The sequence below is a fragment of the Plecotus auritus genome (genome assembly GCF_963455305.1).
Source record: "Plecotus auritus genome assembly, chromosome: 3".
Classification (NCBI taxonomy): domain Eukaryota; kingdom Metazoa; phylum Chordata; class Mammalia; order Chiroptera; family Vespertilionidae; genus Plecotus; species Plecotus auritus.
Window position 1 is genome coordinate 157,402,478 of NC_137772.1, and position 21,603 is coordinate 157,424,080.

The window sequence follows — 21,603 nt, forward strand, 5'->3', positions numbered from 1 at the left end:
TTTTTAAAAAAAACAACCCTGCATACTTTTTCATTAACCTGAAGCTCCACTCAGTATTCTAAAATGCTTGCTGAGTACTGGCCACCAGGTGGACACTGTGGGATCTGACCACCAGGTGCATCTGCAAATGCAAGTTAATTGGCCGATAATGTGCAACTTAAGGGAGAAAATTTTCCCACTGACTTGATCTCATCGGGAGTAGACACAACACTCTAAGAAGGTCATAGTTGATAAAATAGCCTATAGAAGAGGGAGACTAGACTGGTGAGTGACAGGGAAACCAGGCTGGATGGAAATATTGAATGACCACAGGATGTTTAGTCTAGAGAAGAAAAGAGTATGGGACTTTGATGGTTGTTTTCTCGCATTTAGGGAGCTATTGTGTGAGGCTTAAGGAGGAGCCTTAAGCCTTTTTTGGGTTATTTTGGTTCATCCAGTGGGGGACAGTTAAAGAGGGGTGGATTTATTTTGATGTCCTCAAGTTTCCCTGCCAACTTTGAAGAAGGCTGCCACTGAGAAGCCTCACCCCACAAGGATTCCAGCAGAAACCGGCTGACCATCTGCCACGGAGACTGCTCCCTCTGCCAGGCTAGCTTGTGTGGGCGATTGACATGAGTGATCTCTGAGGATCTCTTCGATGTTAATTCTTCCATTTTTATTTTTCAAGTTAAGTGGGAAGTAACATAACTTTCCATGTACCTTCCTTAAGCCTTCAGACACCCAAGGATTTTGCTAGCCTACTACTAATAAGTTCACTTCCTCATCTTCCCCACCTTCACTGGCTGAGACAACTTTGACTTAGTTAACAGAACGTCATAGAAAATACACTCCGAATGTTAAAATACACTGCTGACCCATTATGGAATAGTTATGAAAACCTAGACTGTGTCTCTTTCATTCACCAGTTGGACATGTAAACACCAGTGATCATCACAACAGACAGGAAGGAGGAAAGCTTGCCTCAATTGAGGTGAATAGAGAGAGGAAATTCACAAGACCAGAGCCCATGAGATCCATTAACACATTCAAGGCTCCATACATCTGCAGTTCAAGGGGGAGGACTAATGGTGCCCTGAGCTGTGTGAGTGCCGGAGGGAGGGAGGCAGGCACCTCTGTCCTTGCAGCTGCCCTAAAATTTACTGTGGCTGTATTGCTCGAGCTTCCCAGTCAAGGCCAGCATCTTCCAGACACCTGCTATGGTCTAGGTGTGCCCAGACGTCACCATCCAGCTAAGAGGAAGATTTACCCCAGCCTCAGCTGCCCATTTCTGTTGCCAACTTATGACTAAGGAATACTTGGCCAGAAAGTTGCCTTCAGTACAACAAAATGTACCGTTCTAGGGGGAAAGACTGATGAAACACTTCTGCCAAAAGTGGATGTCACTGGAAACTGAGTACTTACCTCTTTATCTCTTACCAAATATATCACTTTGGCATCGTGTAGATCTGTTTAGTTGAGAAGGGTGAGTCTTACTATCTGAATTTCTTGTATGCTTATATATATAGAGGTTGACAAGTAAACATAGATACAAGCCCAGTTTTAGTTATTACCATTAACCAAAAATCATGTTACAGTGAGCCAACATACCTTGTTTTTAAGTTGAAGTGCTTACATGATCCTATATAATAAAAGGCTAATATGCAAATAGACTGAACGGCGGAACAACCAGTCACTATGATGTGCACTGACCACCCAGGGGCAGATGCTCAATGCAGGAGCTGTCCCCTGGTGGTCGTGCGCTCCCACAGGGGGAGCACTGCTCAGCCAGAAGCCCTTAGCTGGACTCATGGCTGGCAAGTGCAGCGGCGGTGGTGGGAACCTCTCGGCCTCCGTGGCAGCACTAAGGATGTCTGACTGCTGGCTTAGTCAGACATCAGTCAGACATCCCCTGAGGGCTCCTGGACTGTGAGAGGGCACAGGTTGGACTGAGGGACCCCACCCCCAACCCCGGAGTGCACAAATTTCATGCACTGGGCCTCTAGTCTAAAAATAATTATTTAGAACAGTAACAACAGCTAAAACATAATTTCAAAACTTGTTTTATGATTTCAGAGTTAAAGAGACTATAGGACTGAAAATAGTTACTAACTGTGATGCAGTTATTCAGTAAGCAGGAAAAATAAGTAGGATTTTATATTACTATCTGGTAGCTCTGCTAAGTATAAGAACCTTACATAATTTAGAGAGAAAAATATGAGATAGCTGTTTTAATATATAAAAGTATAATGAGAAACATCATTATTTCTCACAAAGACTGCTACCTTCTACTAATCCAGTAACAACAGGTGTGCTGAGTAACTAGTGATGATAATGTTGATAACAGAGGGGAAAAAGCAAGAACCAATCCCCTTTTTCCAACTCAGTTAAAGGCCCACCCACTATTGTATTTAGACATCAGTATGCTCCACCCAGAGGCTGAGGTTGTTTCCATATTACACACTCAGACCTTTTCAAGGTAGTTGTTCTTTGTAGTTGTAGAAGGAGCAACATTTCATAGTTGAGTTTTGTTTAGTAAACCAACTTTCATCAACTTTAATCCAAGTGTATGAACCATTTTAACATGAGGTGAATGACAAGACACCTGAGAAGTAATACTAACACTCCAGATGTTCATTTAATTCATTCATTGAAATAATTTAACCTTCACAAGAACCCTGTGAAATAGGTGTGATAGTTATCCCACTTTAAAGAGAAGGAAACCAAGGCACAACAGGTTTTAAGAAACTTGTCCATGATCCCACAACTAAGAATTGGCAGAGGAGAGATTTGAACTCAGACAGCCTGGCTGGTTTCCAAGTCCAAGTACTTAACCAAAAGGATGCACTGTCTCCCCAGTAATGGTAGGTAGGTCAAATTAATCAAGTGTCTAGTGTGTCCCAGGCACTGTGTTAATCCCTTTGTACATTAGCATATTAAGTTCACCAGTTGGGTCATTTGGACACAGGTAAGAGGGATAACACCCTACTTTGGATGTGGTTCCTGTTACTTGAGATTGCAGGATATTAGCAGTAAGAAGTTACTGTATTATCTTTTCCTTGCAGAGGCGGAATGGTCCAAACCAGTGAGCAGTACGAATTTGTGCATCATGCTCTGTGCCTGTACGAGAGCAGACTTTCGGCAGAAACTGTCCAGTGATTCTCTGAAGATTTACCAGGCCATCAATCTCTAGGGGTGACTAATCAATTACCCACTTGACGCTTCTAGAAGAAGCTTCCTGCAATGAGAGGAAAGAGAAGCCCTGAAGTCAAGCTGTGGCATGGACCGTGGAAGATGGCAACACAGGAAAGATGGCCAGCCCCTTGTGTATGTGAATGCATTTGTAAGCAGCTCCTAAGTTATTCTGAAGGTCCTATACTGATGGAGGAATGATAGACTTCGCCCACAGCTAAGCAGGATTTTGTTTTGTCTGTATTGATTATCTGCCACACGGAATGTATGTATGAAACACCCATTGATACATGTCATCAGATGATGACTGGAAGAGCTGCTGAAGAAATTATTATTGTGTGTTTAGATGCTTTAATGTTTGCAAAATCTGTCTTGTGAATGGACTGTCAGCTGTTAAACTGTTCCTTTTTAAGTGCTATTATCTTTCTCAGTTACCAGAATCTTGCCGCTAAAGTTGCAAGTGATTGATAAAGGATTTTTAACAAATGAGTCCTTGTTTTTGAAAAAAAAAAAAATCAAAAGCAGTAACTATTTTATATGGAAATGTGTCTTGATAATATTACCTACTAAATGTGTATTTATCAGTACCTCCTATCAATCAATTACAGAGCACAATGATTGTCATTGGGTATCTATGTATTTATTCTCTATTATTGGGCATTGAGGTGGTTGCTGCTCCAGAACTCTATTCACTGTATTTCTACATGGTGAGTCACTTTACTGTAAAAGGGAAAAACAAATTTGTAGCAACTCTGACGCATCAAGAACTTTAGTTACTTGTCTCTCTTTTACTAGGAGTTTTTGAGTATGCTATCTACCTGGAGTCTCTTGCCCAATAAAAGGCAGTTGCTTTGGGCATGATCACCTGTCACTTTTCCAGAGGTTCTTCTAAAGGCTGCTGCCATGGATATCCTTACATTTCAGAAAGGTTTTAATCCTCAAGAGACAAATAAAGCTAAAAACAACAACACAAAAACTACACTCAGCAAACACTAGATGTTCTGCTCAAATATGAATTTCTAATGCAGCTATGTTGACTTCGTTTCATACTGCCAATAAACTACTCTTAATACTAAATGTTGAGTTAAGCGGGTACTTTTTTTCCTCTTTGGAGAGCGGCTGTTATCTTTTGGGGGGAGTCTGCAGTAAATGATGTGAAGGGTTTAATTTTAGTCTCTGCCTCTCCCCAGGGGAGATGACTATCTCAAGTGTAATACCCATTGTCATCACTTGAGGGATAATGACCTTGAAGTGCCATCATTATGTGGTTTTCCTTGATGGACTCCCAGCACATCATTATAGGAGCAGTACATGTTTATGTCTTTCTAGCACTTGTCGTAGACCCTCAGAAATCACGTGGTGTGTGTTTATTCAGCAGAAACTCATCACCTGAAGAGATGCAATGTTGGAGGAGCATTTAATTACCTGAGATTACAATTCCTTTCTTCCCTCTTGAGGTTAAGAAGTGCCAAAGGGATGGAGGGGGGAGAAAACTTAGTTTTATTCCACTCTTGGTGGCTGGAATTTTTTTCTACATAAAAAAAGAGAGGTAATCATAATCCCTTCTTTCTAAGGAAACAGACAAAAGGACACTGGTGTAAAACTTCCCCAAACAATTCAATAGGAGGAAGTGCTCGTCACTGACTTTCCCCCCCCCCCCACGAAGGCACATTTCCTTCCCTGGTCTTTGCTTCTCTTATCTGGGAGAATTTTTTTCCCCCAAAGCGAAGCATGAACAGTTGTTTAGTGGAAAATGGAGGCTGAATTTTACATGGCGATTCTTACCTGCTTGGTCTTCGGGAGCTCAGGTGAGTGTGCCTGCCTCAGTGTCCTGACACGTTTCTCTGGTAGCTGGCAGACGAGATTCTGCCCTTTGAAAAGTGCCTGAAATGAGGCGGAAATGGAGCCAGGTCTCCATGGCAGTTTAGCCGAAGATGATGAGGAGGGGGGATAAAAGGAGCCAGGTCTGCCCACACTGTTGAAATTTCTCTCCAAACGAAAATAAAAGGCCTCCTCACGTCCTGCAAATGCCTCGGGCAGCTCCTGAAATGGCACCTTCACAGCAGAGAGAAAGGAGTCCTAAGGAGATACTTTTATTATATAACAGTCTGGGCCATTCTCCATGCTTTTGTCCAATTAGATTATGATTTTGTGTTGTTTGTGTATGTGTGTGTGTGAGTTAAAGAAAGAAAATGTAAGCAATATAATGAAGGGATGAAGAACTGTGGTGTGTTTAATTTGGAAGTTGCTATTTGGCAGGAAGGTCTGAATATTTTCATGGGAGCGCTGGGCAAATGAGGTGTAAGCACATTAAAAATGGTTTCTGAGCCCAACTATCTCACTTTTTAATACTGATGTTTAACAACTGGGTATTTAATTTTCTTATATTAAGAAATGCTGATAGTTTAATCTGTTAATATTAAAGGGGAAAATTGCAGATACTGTTACAAAATAGAAAAATGATTCTAAGACTATACGAAATTTAGTTTGTGACAATCAATTCTTTCATTGGTTACTGTTAGCTAGGAAAGTGTGCTTAGAAGGGTGTGAAAATTTCTTTTATTCTGGGGTAAATGCATCCAATTTTAAATTTTTTATTTAAACTATGTAATTTATATACAAATATTTATTGCAATAATAAGTTAAGGGTGCCCTTTAAAGTTGGGGGTCGAGGTGGGGTGGAAAGAATAAAATTTTAAAAGGGAACTGAGCTTTTCACAATTTCAGCATATTTAATTGGACTAAAACCTCAAGCCATGGGTCTTTGGTTAGTTTTGTTTCTTTTCTAAGCTTCCTGTCAGTATTTCATTGGGGGGCAGGGGGGAGCAGGAAGGTTTTTTCCCTAACCCATGTGAAAGTAAAAGAAAGGGAGCTAAGGGTGACATTTTGAAATTGTCAGCCTTGGGGTTTTAAGTGCCATGTGTTGAATCTGGGAATATACACTTGAAATGATTGCAATAGCAAAAGCTAAGTAAGCCTCCTGTTTTCACTGGGCTGATGTGTGGGCGGGCAGCCTTGTTTTCTGATGGGCCTTGTAATCTGCTACATGGTGCTAGATGAGCTTTTCATCTTCCAGAGGGGTTTCAGATCGTCCACGTCCAGAAACAACAGTGCCTTTTCGAAAATAAGGTCGTGTCCTTGGGCTCCTGCAATGGGACGGAGCAGAACCAGCAGTGGATGTGGGCTGAGGACGCAAAGCTCCTTCACGTGAAGTCTGCGCTGTGCCTGGGCATCTCCAATTCCTCTGGTGGCCCTTCCCGGTCAGCCATCTTTGTCCACTGCTCCCAGGCCCCCCGATGGACTTGCTATGAGAAGACAGGGTTCCTTGAGGTGGAAAATGCCTCTCTCTTTCTCAAGAAACAAGGCACCAAGGCAGTGGTCAAAAAGGGCAGGAAATACCTCCATAGCTGGATGAAAAGAGATGTCAACAAGGAGGGAAAACCAGTCGATGAAAGCCTTTGCTTAAAAAAAGGTGAGCTATTCCTTTCAGAATCAGTGCTGAAAGTTCTTCTGCTAAATGTCCTGTTTCGTCACATTCAAGGGAAGTCTATGTGCCCCAACACAATTTCTATGGAAGATTCCTAAGCAAATGGAAATGGATCATGTGGTACCCACCAACATGGAAAACTTCTTTATCCTCATTAAAATTAACCCATCTCTCTCTTTCTCTCTCTCTCTCTCTCTTTCTCTCTCTCTCTCTCTTTCTCTCTCTCTCTCTCTTTCTCTCTCTCTCTCTTTCTCTCCCTTCCTTTCTTTTCTTCTCTCTCTCTCTCTCTTTCCTTCTTTTCTTGCTCCTTTTATTAATTCAACAAATATTTCTTGCGTTTCTTTTTTGTGCCACACACTAGGCACTCTAGTTAAGCACTGTAAAGTATGGGATGCAGATCTAGGCATAGACAGGCTTACATGTATAATGACCAAAGCCAATGGTCAGGAAATTTAAAATTTTGCTCATGTAGACACTTCTGTTCTCTGCTTATGAGGAACTATTAGAACATCAAAATGGTGCTTGAGAAGACTGGGAAGATAACAAATTGTGCTTGTGCTTGTGCCTGCTACCTTATAACTGTGCTAAAGCAAGTGTACCTGTGTACATTCAAAAAAATTGTGTGTTTTCTTGTGCCACAATTGTGCAAATTTTAACTCTGGTTTTTCTAGAAGTCCATTCCTGCCCGCCCTCCCCGCCCCCCACCCTGCCACATACATTACCAGGTATGTTTATTCAGTGGTAAACTGTAAATGGTTGATTCTATCCAATTTACTCTTGAAGTAAAGTCCATCGTTGGACGTGTTTTGTATGAAGGTCAAAGGAGATGGTTTTTCCATGAATTACCTTCTATCTTGAAGAATTCTCCACTGAATCTTATGTACTTTTTGGCATCTAAATAAATGCAGTGAGCTCTTTTAGGGTGGAAGTTGAGTGTTGTAGTCCCTGTCCTTATAAAACGTGTGACTATGAGAATAAAGTAAAAATATAAAAGTCAGTTAGAAAAGTCAACTTTATCAGAGAATACAAAGCTGCATAGTATTCCATTGTGTAAATGTACCACAATTTTCCTACTGATCTACTGATGGACACTTGGGCTGTTTCCAGATCTCAGCTATTGCAAATAGCATTGCTATGAACATAGGGGTGCATATATTCTTTCTGATGGGTGTTTCTGGCTTCTTAGGATATATCCCTAGAAGTGAGATCACTGGGGCAAATGGCAGTTCCATTTTTAATCTTTTGAGGAAACCCCACACTGTTTCCCATAGTGGTTGTACCAGTCTGCATCCCCACCAGCAGTGCACTAGAGTTCCCTTTTCTCCACATCCTCGCCAGCACTTGTTTGTTGATTTATTGATGTTAGCCATTCTCCAAGGTATGAGGAGTTACCTCGTTGTTTTAATTTGCATCTCTCTGATAATTAGTGACTTAGAGCACTTTTTCATATGTCTCTTGGTCATTTGTATGTTCTCTTTGAAGAAGTGTCTATTCAGGTCCTCTGCCCATTTTTATCTGGGTTGTTTGTCTTCCTTTTGTTGAGTTGTATGAGTACTTTATACATTTTGGAAATTAACCCTTTTCAGATGTATCATTGGCAAATATGTTCTCCCATACAGTGGGTTCCCTTTTCATTTTGATGCTGGTTTCTTTTGCTGTGCAGAAGCTTTTCATTCTCACATAGCAGAATTTTCACTGATACAACTCCTAGGGCAAGAGAAACAAAGGAAAAAATAGACAAGTGGAGCTACAACAAATGCCTTTTTTAAAAGAGTTGATAACTAAATATTATAATCTAAAGCACAAATATGAATGTTGTTCATCCATAAGATGTGAACTATTTTATTAAATTCTTCAGTAAAGGACTCTTGCTGAAACGTTTAATTATTTCTTTTACTATTTCCAATAGTTATTTAGACTATTATAATCTCCCTCCCTTTCACTTCACCTTTATTCTAGCCCAATCTTGTTTAATATAATTTATTTATATAAATATATATTACACATATAAACATAAAGCATCCTTTGTCTAAGTCATCATCTGTTTTGTTTATCTCTTTTCCTACTTTTAAAAGGCACATTATATTTGGCATCTTCCTAGAGTATAGAAAGTACCAATGTAGTTAAAAATTCCTACCATTAAAATGAGTTTTATTCAAGTTATTATGTTTTCAACATGCTTGGAAAATTAAAGGAGGGAAACTAACAAATTGTGTATTGTCTTTATAATAATTATAAAAAATTCCATTTCTATTATTGATTATATCTGAGCCAATCATAGACTAATTCATAAGCTAAAATATATATTGACTTTTTAAAATATATTCAAAATATGATCTTAATATGGTGCAGTGATTGCAGATCACCTTATAGGTAAGCTATTTGCAACTTAAATGCAAAACTTTTTAGACTGGACAAGGATAATTCACCTTTTCTGGAATCGTGTTCCAAGAGGAATTGTGTATAATGTGAAAACAATGTAGCAGCAGTGGTACAATAAAGCTTTTTAAAAATAGCTTCAACATATTGTTCCATTGTGTGACAACTTTTCCTTGCATTTGTCAAAACACATCTTGCTCTTTCATGAACTGTAAAATGCATATACCTTTTAAAGCACATCAGAATTTATAGATATCAAAACAGCCAAAAATCTACTATTTTTAGCACCCATTTCAACAAAGAGTTCAGGAGATGGAAAGATGAACTTCTTTTGATCACTTTACATCTTTATGTAATGGATTTTCTTTCCTCCCATCTACTTTATAATCTTTTCATACCCACAAAAGGACCCTAGCTAGTGTTACTCAGTGGTTAGAGCATTGGTCTGTGCACCTAAGTGTTTCAGGTTTGATTCCTGGTAAAGGGCACATATCTGGGTTGCAGGTTTGATCCCTAGTTAGGGCACATGTGAGAGGCAACCAATCGACAGGTCTCTCTCACATTGATGTTTCTCTCTCCCTCTTTCTCTCTCTCTCTCCTTCTCTCCCTCCCCCTCTCTCCTCCCCCCCCTTCCTCTCTCCCTTCATCCTTCACTCCCACTCTCTCTAAAAATCAATGGAAAAAATATCTTCCAGTGAGGATTAACCAAAAAATAAAAATACCCACATAAGGAATAATTAAATTTCAGTTTTTGCTTGTGGTGTGTATATGAATAAAATCATATACTTAGATGTATATTAGAATCACCTGAGAATGTTGTTAGAAATGCAGGGGGTGGGTCCCACACCAAATCTACTGAATCACAATTTCTAGGGGAATGGCCACGCCCCAAAGGTGATTCTGATGCCTACCAAAGGCTGTGAACCACAGCTTTAAATTTCACAAAATTTGGAAACAATGTTAAACTAAAACTTCTTTCCTGCTTCTGAAATAGCACAAGTTAAAAACACAGGCGCCAAATGAAGGGGTTCTTAACTTGGATATTTTGTAGGTTCTTTCTTTGGAAAAAGGTGGTCGCCTAAAATGGAAATGGACTTGTTTGATTAGGGGTGTTTTATAAATAAATGTAGAAGGTTAACTAAAGACAATTACAGAAGACTGGAAAATTTTCTGTAAGATATTTCAAAAGTAAATGCAATGGTAGTAAGCTATGTTATTCGCAGAGGAAATTTCAAGAATGTTTTGATCATTTGTCTAATTTTGGGAGAGTCTTGTTTCATCCATTGAGTTATGTAAGTTGACAAATATTTTAAAAGTTCTTAGGATGAGCACTTAGCAAGTGCTCCTTAGCAAGAAAGAGTAAACATAGGTCTACATGCTAAGACATATAATTACATGCTAGGTATTTGAAAGCTGTTTTTTGTCCAAAGCCATCATTAAGCCTTTTTTTCCCTCTAAGTTCTAAGAGCTAAAATTGCCACAGGTGGTAATCAACTCAGAGGATCAGCATTGGCCAAAGCTCAAAATGACCAAAATACTAATCTCTACATACAGAAATTTTTATATCCCATCAAAAGAAATATCTACTTAAAGTGACATTCAATTACCTAACTCAATTAAGACAAGAATTAAGACTGCTTCGTGGAGTTGGAAGCCTCCCTAACATTACAGTTGGGTTTGTCATGTACAGTTGGGTTTAACACTCCAGGGATAAATAAATCCCCTGGTCTGTGTTCAGGGTGGCTCCCCCAAGCACAATGGCAATAATAGTGGCACCGGATTCTGAAAAATAAAAACAAACAGAAATTAAGGGGGAAAGTCTATCAAACCTAGACCTAGTAGAAGTGCAGTAGGGTTGACATAATTACACAACACCCAGTTCTATTTAAATTTCAGATAAATGACAAATAATTTTAGTATATTTATAATATACGATATAATATAACCTTAGTAACATTACGTATTTGAGATATATTAAATATACTGAACTATTGGTTGTTTAACACTATAATTTAACTGGGCATCATGTGTTTTTATTTGCTAAATCTAGCACCTTATGTACCGGCCACTTTACATAACCCTCCACATCTCATGGAAAGAATGCTTAGTAGCCATAATTATCTTATTAACTTTTAAGAGCACTGCTATTTACATCTTGCTAAATTTTAAAAATACCTTTTCCATCTTAATTCTCTTTTTATACCAGATCCCCCTCTTTTTTATATACATTATCATATGAAATTTGTTAGTTTAAATTGGAATAGAAATGAATGAGGTCCAAAAAAGGGGTCAGTAAGGTGGACCAGAACAGGGAAAATGCATTGACTAATAGCATCTTCAAGAGACATCCGCCTGACACATAGTGATTGCTTAATAAATAGCTGTTTGAATGAACCAGTAAAAGAGTAGTAAAAAAAAAAATAAACTTTCTCTGCCAGTCTCTAACCAGAAACTTTCAAAGTTATGATTATCTAATTGGGCAAGATTTTGTGGGTTTTTATATCCCAGAAAACTGTGATTCACTGAGGATCTGATGGAAGCATCTAAACATACCCCCTCGGCCCATAATTTACAGGCCTTTCGATGCTTCATATTATACAACCATTCTCGAGAGTTTTGCTTCACGAAGAGTGGTCCAAAGACCATCAGCACCACGTTGCCGGGAACTTGTTAGAAGAGCTGAATCTGACTCTATCTGTTGAATCAGAATTTGCATGTTAGCAAGATCCCCATGAGATGGAAGCACATTTTAAAATTATAGCTAGGAAAACATAATTCACAGATCAATTTTTTTTAAGTATAGTTAATTCCGCCTTGCAGAGCAAAGCTGTAAGTTAATCCTGCCAGCTCTTAAACCAGTTAACTGTTCTTCCAAAGATAAGTAACTTAGCAAGTAGAACTGCCCCATGATTTGGTCTCACATAGTCAGGATCAGAAACAGTTTGCGCTCTGGTTAAAGAAATGCCATTATTTCCCAAGGAATCATCAATCTTCGTGGCAAGGTTTGGCAAGTCATTAACAGTGATTCTCAATCTGCTACTTTGTTTAGTGACAGAAATTGTGAAAGTCCCCCACAGAAGAAAAGTACATATGTACATATATGCAGAATTTTGCATGAAGTTTTTAGAGATTCATTGAACCCCTGAAACCAAGTCAGCGAACCCTAAATGTTCATAGAGTGAATTTAATTCTCTCTCCTACACAGAGCTGGGATGTTGTTGCTAGATAAAGGATGGGTAAACTGAACAGGGGAAATGAGCATTGTGATACTCAATGTATCTCTGATTTTTCATATAACTAAAGCTTATCCACACGTCCGTCATTAAAGAGTGTTCATTTTCTAAGTAAAATTGCTTCTATGTGAAGAATCCATAAAACATGAGGGTAATTTTAGCAACTGTCCTTTCTTTACCTCAGCTGGCCTGGGAGCACAATTTTCAGTAAGGAGCATTAGAAACACGTCTCCTCCCCAAATCCCCACTGCGTTTAATGCTGCTCCGTACAGCCGGAAACAGCTCATTAGCAATACCACAGAGGCCTTCACCAGAACTACTCCCGAAAACTCCAGCCAAAACAGCAGCCCAGGGCAGCCCCCCAGTCTGCAGATGACTGGAAGTACAGAGACATCGTGGGTTCCCTGGACCACTCGGCCCTTCTCCAGCACCACGGAAGAGGTAAGATGACAAGAGGGGTTGAGTGTGGTTTGTGAAGCTCTCAGAAAGCCCATCACTTGAAAAGACTTGCTTTGTGGGGAATGCCCCTACTCAAGCAGACGATCAGGCGCTCTGTGTCCTAGCTGTGAATTGTACGTGAATGCTTTTTTTTTTTTTTGTAATGAGAAAAATCTTTAAAATTGAATGAAAAATTCTACATCTTTCCAGCATGGACATAATTAGGCCACCACGGCCACATTTCTGAACCGAAGTCAGAGTTCATAGTCGTATGCATAACCTAAAAGCAGGAAAGAGAACTTTAAATCAGTACCTTGTAGGTCCCCTTGCCTTTATGTCACAACCACGTGTGTTCATAAAGGGAGGAGAAATAGTCACAAAGCAATGGAAGGTTTGGGGATCACTGTCATTGATTTGTGAGCATGGTCAAGGGAAGCTAAGTCCCATACCAATTGCACATCAGCATCCACAAAAGGACAGATGGATTTAATGGCCAAAATGACACGGCATAGAGACTGCTGGCACAGTGTTTCTGCTACAGGCGTTGGTCTCTTTGGTTTTGCTTTCCACTCGGGGTTTTAGGCTATCGCTTTAGGCAATACAGAATAATTAAAGTGAATCAAACAAGCTAAGGCTTCATTGCTTATTGGGATAATCAATCCACATGATTTAAAGAAAACAAAAACCCCACACTATGCATATGACTTGTTCATTTTAGTGCTCTTCCTTCTGCTTTGTGCAGAATTTAATATTGCATATGGTTTCCAGATAGTGAGCCGATACTTCATTATTAATCACAAAATAAATATAGCCAGTCCTTTGAACAATTATTGAGACTTTATTTTTATCTCCACTTTCCCTTTGCTCTAAACCTTCCCTGTGACCTGGCTCTTCCCTGGCTTCTGGAAGGCCACGGGACTTTTCTGGACACTCTCTACATCTCTTTAAAACTCAAAACTCACTCTCAGTCCATTTACAAAAATACCCATTTCAGGAAATAATCCAAACTCTAAATTCGATTGAAATGTTCGCTTCTCCTCTCTCATCATCTACTATCAGTTTGAACTTGAAGTAGGAAAAGGAAGCATGTCCAAATTCTCTCGCTCTCCATCTAGCTTTTTACCCGCCTCTTCTCATTTGATCACTGTGGTTTCTGATCTGTCTGGGCTTAGAAAGTGGGAAGGAAGACAGGAAATGGAAAGAGAGCTGGTACTTATGAATGCCATTATGAACTGGCACTGTGCTCTCCCTCATCTTCCAAATCCTGAGCCTTCACCACTTCCTTTTGAAATGGAATGCTCCTTGGTGGAGCACTTTCTTATTTTGGCTGAATGTGCCGTAGCCAAAACTGCATTCTAACATTGGTTTAGAAGAGTATTTATTCACTTACATATGAGCGTAAGTACTTATATTATTTTTTCTGTGCTGATGTATATATTTTTATATAATATTTATATACTAGAGGCCCAGTGCACGAATTCATGCATGGGTGGGGTCTGGCCGACCCCAATGGGGGCCCATTGGGCTGGGGGGAAGGGCCTCAAGCAGTTGGTCAGCTGGCCCCACCCCCAATTGGGGTGTTGGGGGCCAATTGGGGGCCAGACCGCCGGGGAGGGGGGGCAATCTGGTCCCAGATCAATGCTGGTTGGCTGCCACAGTGCACATCATAACCACCAGTCATACTGGTCATTCTAGTCATTCCGCTGTTCCATTCACTGGGCTTTTATATATATAAATATAGATAATTAGGTGCATCAAGTAAGAAGCATGCTGAATAAAAACTACAATGGAAACATACATGCCTCAACACCAAAGAGTTGTCTTTTAGAAAAAAAGTTTTTCCCTGTTTTGTCCAGGTTTGACCATTGTAAAACAAACATACGGAGACCCAGAGGTGGCCGGGCTCTGCTGGGATGAGTGCAGGACACCCAGCTAGAGTTTGGTTGCAGGCGTGCCAGCCTTGGGCCCACCCAGCACTGGGTTACAGAGCTCAAGTGAGCCAGCCCCCACAGCTGGGTTGGCAAGTTCAGGTCATGGCAAATACACTGTGGGGTTGTTTGTTTACTTGTTCGTTTGTTTGTTTAGCCCTTTTCTAAAGTGAAATCCACTGTAACGTCCATGACCTTTCCTGTGGGGCACCAGAAGGACTATGCAACTATCTCATGCTGCCGTTTCCCTTGAGCTCAGGCAGAATCTTAACTCTGTCCTGGGAAGTTGAGTGTGTAGAAGCCGCGCTCTTTCCAAAGGCAGGTTCTAGAACTGCAGCTTTCCAGGACCCTCAGACTTCAGTCAAGGCTTCCATGCCTGGTCATTATTTGATTTAGCGGAAGAATTTGCTTTATAACAGTCAACTAGGAACAGCTGTTGTTAGACACGTTAAAAAGTAAGTGAGTCACTTGTGAGGTAAAATGCCTGTCCTTTCAAAGTAATTTTGTTTTTATTTTACTCTTGATAGGATTATTTATTTATTTATTTTTCTATTTCATTTTTATTGGGGTGACTAGTTAATAAAATTACATAGGTTTCAGGTGTACAATTTATATACATCATCTGTATATTGTATTGTGTGTTCACCACCCAAATCAAGTCTCCTACCATTTATCCCCCCTATACCATCTTCTACTCCCCCACTTCCCTTACCCTCTGGTAATGGAAAGTAACTTTGAAAGGTACTCTACCTCAACACCCAGAAGGGTATAAGAGAGAAATAAAATCATTCGACTTAATTGCTTGGAACTGTGTAAAAAGAAAATCTCTGTGTGCCAGTTGTTTTCTTTATCAGATAGCACCTGGTGTGTGAGGATGTGGGATTGGCTTCGCAGAGCTGGGCCATGAGGAAGGTAGGAACTCCACCTCTTGATGGGAAGAGCTGCAAAACCACATGGCAGGGGCCATAGATATTGGGTGGGAACCAACTGTGAGCGTCAAACAACCCACCATTGTAGTACTATTAGTGGTATTGGTATTATTAGTACTTCACAGATAAGCTGCATTAAACTTAAAGAGGTTAAGAACTTGCCCCAAGAAAAAACAACGGCCTCTCTGTATTGCTTGCTTCACCTCTGCTGTGTTGCGTGTTGGCGGAGGATCCAAGATGGCGGCATAGGTAAACACCTAAACTGCTGCCTTGCACAACAATTTCAAAACTACAACTAAAAGACAAAGCATCTATCACCCAGAACCACAGGAAAGCTGGCTGAGTGGAAGTTCTACAACTAGAAGGAAAGAGCAAACAGCATTGAGGGGTGCACAAGTGCTGAAAAGCTGAGGTACGGAGTCGCGCGAATCGGGCTGGCGACGGGTGACTGGGAGCGCTGCTGTTTTCAACCCGAAGGGAGATAAGCTCCCTATTACTCCGAACTCCAGTTTCTGGGGAGACGTGGGGGACCCAAACTCCTACGGGGAGAAGCTGGACTGTCTGCCATGGGGTCGGAAAGTGAGGGAGGCTTGCGTGCAGGGCTGCACGCAGGAATAATTGTTTATTGTGCTGGGGCCCTGGGCGCGGGACACGGGGACACGGTCGGAGAGACGCAGAGCTGGCTTACTGGCAGCCATCGCTGTTTGCCACGCCCTAGCCTAGTCACGCCCTGAGATCCCGCCCTGCACAATCTAGGAACCCACCCAAGCTCCAAGCAGCGGCTTTAGCATATGAATGACCTGCCTTATCGCAGCTTAACCTAGCAAACTTGCAGCCCGGGTCAGACAGCTCCAAAACCTCCAAATCCCAAGCAAAGAGGAGAAAACTGTAGTTCTCGCTGTAGTGCCTGCTGGGTAGCCTCAGACAGTAGCTGACCTGCATCCCATTGGAGATCCAGAAGCCAGTGTACCTAGCGGTCATTGTGAGACACCAGATTTCAACTCCTCACATCCGTAAGTGACACCTTCAAGAGGCAGACTCAGTGAGCACCAAAGCCCCACTGAAACAAGTCCTGCACCATAAGTGTGTCTCCAGCGCAGCAGTTCTTCCATTATAGACACAGCGGGTCCTCACAGCCAATTGGCCTGGAGGTCAATTCCTCCCAGTGTACCAACAGCAATCAAGGCTTAACCACACCAAGACTTTGCACTCAGCCCACAAAGGGGTGTACCAAGAGCGTCCACCTCAGGTGATTGGGGAGACTGAGCTACTGGCCCTATAGGTCACCTACCACACAAAGCCACTCCATCAGCACAAGGAAGCAGCAAAATGAGGAGACAAAGAAACATGTCACGAATGAAAGAAATGGAGGAAAGCAAACTACTGGACGACATAGAGTTCAGAACCACATTTATAAGGTTACTCAAGAATCTTCTAAAAACCGCTGAGGAACTTAATGAGACCTTTAAGGATCTTAATGAGAATGCCAAAAAAATGGAAAAGGACCAGTCAGAAATTAAGCATACACTGTCTGAAATAAAGAATATACAGAAACTCAACTGTAGATCAACATACCCCAAGAATCAAACCAAAGATCTGAAATATGAGGAAACAAAAAACGCCCAACCAGAAAAACAAAAAGAAAAAATAATCTAAAAATATGAAGATAGTGTAAGGAGCCTCTGGGACAACTTTAAGCGTACCAACATCCGAATTTTGGGGGTGCCAGAAGAAGAGAGAGAGCAAAATTTTGAAAACCTATTAGAAGAAATAATGACAGAAAACTTTCCCTACCTGGTGAAAGAAATAGACTTACAAGTCCAGGAAGCACACAGAATCCCATACAAGAGGAATCCAAAGAGGACCACACCAAGACACATCATAATTAAAATGCCAAGGGCAAAAGACAAAGAGAGAATCTTGAAAGCAGCAAGAGAAAAACGGTTAGTTACCTACAAGGGAGCACCCATACGACTGTCAGCTGATTTCTCGGCAGAAACTATGCAGGCCAGAAGGGAGTGGCAAGAAATATTCAAAGTGATGAACAGCAAGAACCTACAACCAAGATTACTCTACCCAGCAAAGCTATCATTCAGAGTTGAAGGTCAGATAAAGAGCTTCACAGACAAGAAAAAGCTAAAGGAGCTCATCACCACCAAATCAGGATTACATGAAATGCTGAAGGGTATTCTTTAAGAAGAGGAAGAAGAAGAAAAAGGTAAAGATAAAAATTATGAACAAAATGACATCAAATACATACCTACCAACAAGTGAATCTAAAAATCAAGTGAATAAAAAATCTGAAGAACAGAATGGACTGGTGAATATAATAGAATCAGGGACATAGAAAGGGAGTGGACTGACAATTCTCAGGGGGGAGGGGGTGTGAGAGGTGCGGGAAGAGATTGGACAAAAAGCTTACACCTATGGATGAAGACAGTGGCGGGGGGTAAGGGCATGGGGTGGGGTGGGGAATCAGGTGGAGGGGAGCTATGGGGGCAAAAAAGAGGAACACCTGTAATAATCTGAACAATAAAGATTTATTAAAAAAAAAAAAAAGAACTTTCCCCAAGTTGGATGATTAGAGAATAGCAGAGCAATAAGAGTACACACACACACACACACACACACACACACACACACACACCTGCACACCCAGTCACAGTCTCTTACATAAAACTCCTGTTAATGAAAGTAAATGCCAAGGAGAACACGATTTAGAATCCAGCAATCACTCATTAATGCTATTGCAAAGTTTTCCTAAGTTGACTCTTTTTATAGTAGAATTTTCCCTACTTTTCTCCTTTAACCTCTTTCCTCACATCTTTGCCTACAGTGTTAGGGATCTATCTTTGGAAGGTTGTAGATTTGAGCCAATACTTGGCTTCAAAAATCTCTCTCCTCTCTCTTTCACTCTCTCATTCTCTCACCCTCGACATGAACTAACACATAATATGTGCCTGGAAAATAGGGTTTAATTACTGTTAGCTACTGTTCTTACTGTTGTTACCATTATAAGAGTATATGTGGCTGTGTATGTTGGTGGAACAAGAAGCTTGTCTGTAGTATGAGCCAAGAAGTATATAGATCAGTGGTTCTCAAAGCATGAACCCCAGACCCAGAACTTGTTAAAAAATGCAAACTTTGGTCTCCACCTTATACCTACTGAATCAGAAACGCTGTGTATAGAACTCAGCAACCCGTGTTGTAACAAGCCTTCCAAGTCACACCGATGCACTTTTAAATTTGAGAGCCACTGATCTAGACAAATTTGGTCCCAGACCCACAGTATCTCCTCCATGGACTTCTAATGGCTTAGTTACCTACCACTGAGGGTACTTTTTGTGTTATTAGATTATGAAAGGATGAGGAAGGTAATGCTATAAAACTTAAATAATCAAATATCAGAAATTCATTTATCTAATTACAGTCTCCTGCAATTACTTTCTAGAGTATACATTCTTTAAGGAATGGGGCTCAGGTTGAGTAAGTGGAGCCTAGGAAGATAGGGAACTGTTGCTAGGTCTTTGTGTTACTTAGAAAAAGATGTTTTTAGGCACACAGTTCCACCATGAATGCACAGGACTTGGTATTGGATCATGGGCTGATTTCAGCACCCAGTCAGCCAGCATCCTTGTATGCCACCTAAGTGAAAGTATGCCATGTCCTTGTGCACAGGCCTTGCTGCAGATCAGGCCAGATGTAGGTGTCAGAACGTGCCCTGCATAGACCAGCCATTCCCTATGGGCAAGGTGAGACAGGCCAGGAAGTCCATCTGTTGGAGCACATGAGTGAATGTGTAGGAGGAAGAGTTAAAGGTGGAGAAGTGGCCTCCAAAGAAGGGGAAGATGGGCCCTGTACCCCACTTCAGCTTCAAAACCTGATGAGCCTCCAATCTAGGTCCCCTCTCAGCCAAGTGACCATGGAGGAGGTGGTAAAGAACTAGGGCTCTGGTGTCAGAGAAACCTGGTTTAAATCCTAGTGGTGTTATCTCCTAGTTCAGAGGTAGGGAACATCGGGCCCGAGGGCAGTATAAGGCCTGAGAAATCATTTGGTCTGGCTCTACCAAGGCATTAAGGGTGAGTTAATTAAATGTTTAACTAAATACAGCAGGCTAATTTTTAAGTTGATAAATTTATATGGCCCTCGAATGATATTATAAATAGCCAAATGGCCCTTGGCAGAAAAAAAAAAAAAAAGGCTAGTTACTCAGCTCAAGTCATACTTGCTTCCTCTTTAAAATAAGAATAATTAAGTGTGCTCTATCTGCCTCATGAGATGGTTCTGAGGATTAAAATCTGATTAAACAAGATGCTCAGTACATTGGCTATATAAAACAAGTATTCAATAATGTTACCAATTAATACTAACTTCTCTTTTTGTTCCATCATCTCTACCCTGCTGACTCTACGAGGTGGTTGTGAGAACCACATTATATTATGTGAAAGTGCTTTCAGAAGGATAAAATGTTGAACAAGCATTTAAAATGTTCCTGGCTGGCTCTAATTCTGCTCAACATCCCTAAATCTTGTTTGGAGACACACCTCTTTCTTCCCCTCCCCACCCTGCCCCGGCCCTGGCCTGGGAGAGGGATTGCATTTCCTCAGTTTATGAATAGCCATTGTGGTGCTGGTCTGGGTTTCACGGTTCTGTGCTTCCTTCCATTTGGCCTTCAAAGGAAGGCCCATGGGAGCCTCCAAAAAAGTGATAAGGCAAATGCAGAAAATCCTCCCTTGTCCCACTCCTCAAGTCTGGGGTAACCTCCTTTATTGTGTTACTTCAATTATATAGGAGAGTCTGCCCACCTCACCACTGTCCTGTGGCCAGAACTGAAGGTGAGAAAATATTCCCCATTATGGAGGCAAACACCTAGAATGAGAAAGTGCAAAGATATAGCCAAAAATAATAATAATAAAATAAATTTAAAAAATAAAATCCCCTAATCATTCCTCATCAGCAAGGATTCTTAGATTGTCTAGTGTGAATGGAATAAAATATAAGTGATTCTGAGACGAAAAGGCCATGCGAGGGAGTAATATACTATGGGAAGGATGTGCTGCTGGAGCCCCTAACTTATAAATAGCATCATTCAAGCCTAATTTGGGCAAAGGACTGTAGTTTTCTTGGTTTGCATGTGGGTTACCATGTGCCAATAGCATACTGGTTTACAATTCACTCGACCCCCTCCAGCTTTAAAATTTTAAGGACTTTTATTTTCTTTCATTTTATTTTAATTCTGAGTGATTTGCACTACTTTCCATTTTATGCACACAAAAAAGACTGTGTTCACAGGGTGTCCTAGTATAAATCACATGCACATAAAATGCAGCCATGAAACAGAACGTGTGCATTGAAGTGGGCTCTTTAACCCACCGCTAGTTCTCTGGCACACGAGGTTCCCTGGGCAGATGAAGATTGATGTGCTTGGCAGAAAGAATGGCAAAGGAAAGGGAAGAGATCAAAGGGAAGAGAAGGCAGGATATGCTAATTGCGACAGGAAGTCCATGGCTCTCTGCCCTGGCCTTACACACACATCAGAATCATCTGGGAAGCTTTTTAAAGATACTGTTTCTAACATTCTGCCTCCGAACTCCTGAATCAGAATTTACTGAGGTAGGACCTCAACAGCAGAGTGTAAAAATCTCCCCATTGATTTTAATGTCCAATTAGATCTGCCATCCCTTAGAGAATAATTGAATGGCCAGCTTGTTAGGGAAACATTGAATGCAAGAGAAGAAGTCAAGTCCTGCTGGAGATGTATAAACCGAATGTAATCACAGGGAAACGGTGGACACGTGAACTTGGAGGAGGAAACTATTGAAATAAGCAACCTGTGTCATTCACAAAGATCACTGTCATAAAGATCCCTTCAAAAGGCTGAGGAATTGTTCCAGATTCAAGAAGATTATGAGATCTGATGACTAAATGCAATACAGGACCCTTATTAGAGAAAAAAACAAACAAACAAAAAATGCACACAGGACATTACTGAAATGATTGACAAAATTGAAATACCGATTGTGGATTTAAGCATTATATCA

The 21,603-nt window shown here is 40.8% G+C and overlaps 2 protein-coding genes across 2 annotated transcripts in view; both read left to right on the forward strand.

Annotated features, from left to right (window-relative positions):
- The window catches only part of PTPRR (protein tyrosine phosphatase receptor type R), a 248,135-nt gene extending 243,893 nt beyond the window's left edge, over positions 1-4,242 (forward strand). Inside the window, exon 14 of the mRNA XM_080660473.1 lies at positions 3,042-4,242. Coding sequence (XP_080516599.1) covers positions 3,042-3,135 — 94 coding nt within the window. The 3' untranslated portion in view covers positions 3,136-4,242. The remainder of the gene's footprint in view (positions 1-3,041) is intronic.
- The window catches only part of PTPRB (protein tyrosine phosphatase receptor type B), a 119,131-nt gene continuing 101,643 nt past the window's right edge, over positions 4,116-21,603 (forward strand). The window contains exons 1-3 of the mRNA XM_080660472.1: positions 4,116-4,976; positions 6,245-6,640; positions 12,452-12,708. Of these exons, the coding sequence (XP_080516598.1) occupies positions 4,922-4,976; positions 6,245-6,640; positions 12,452-12,708 (708 nt within the window). The 5' untranslated portion in view covers positions 4,116-4,921. The remainder of the gene's footprint in view (positions 4,977-6,244; positions 6,641-12,451; positions 12,709-21,603) is intronic.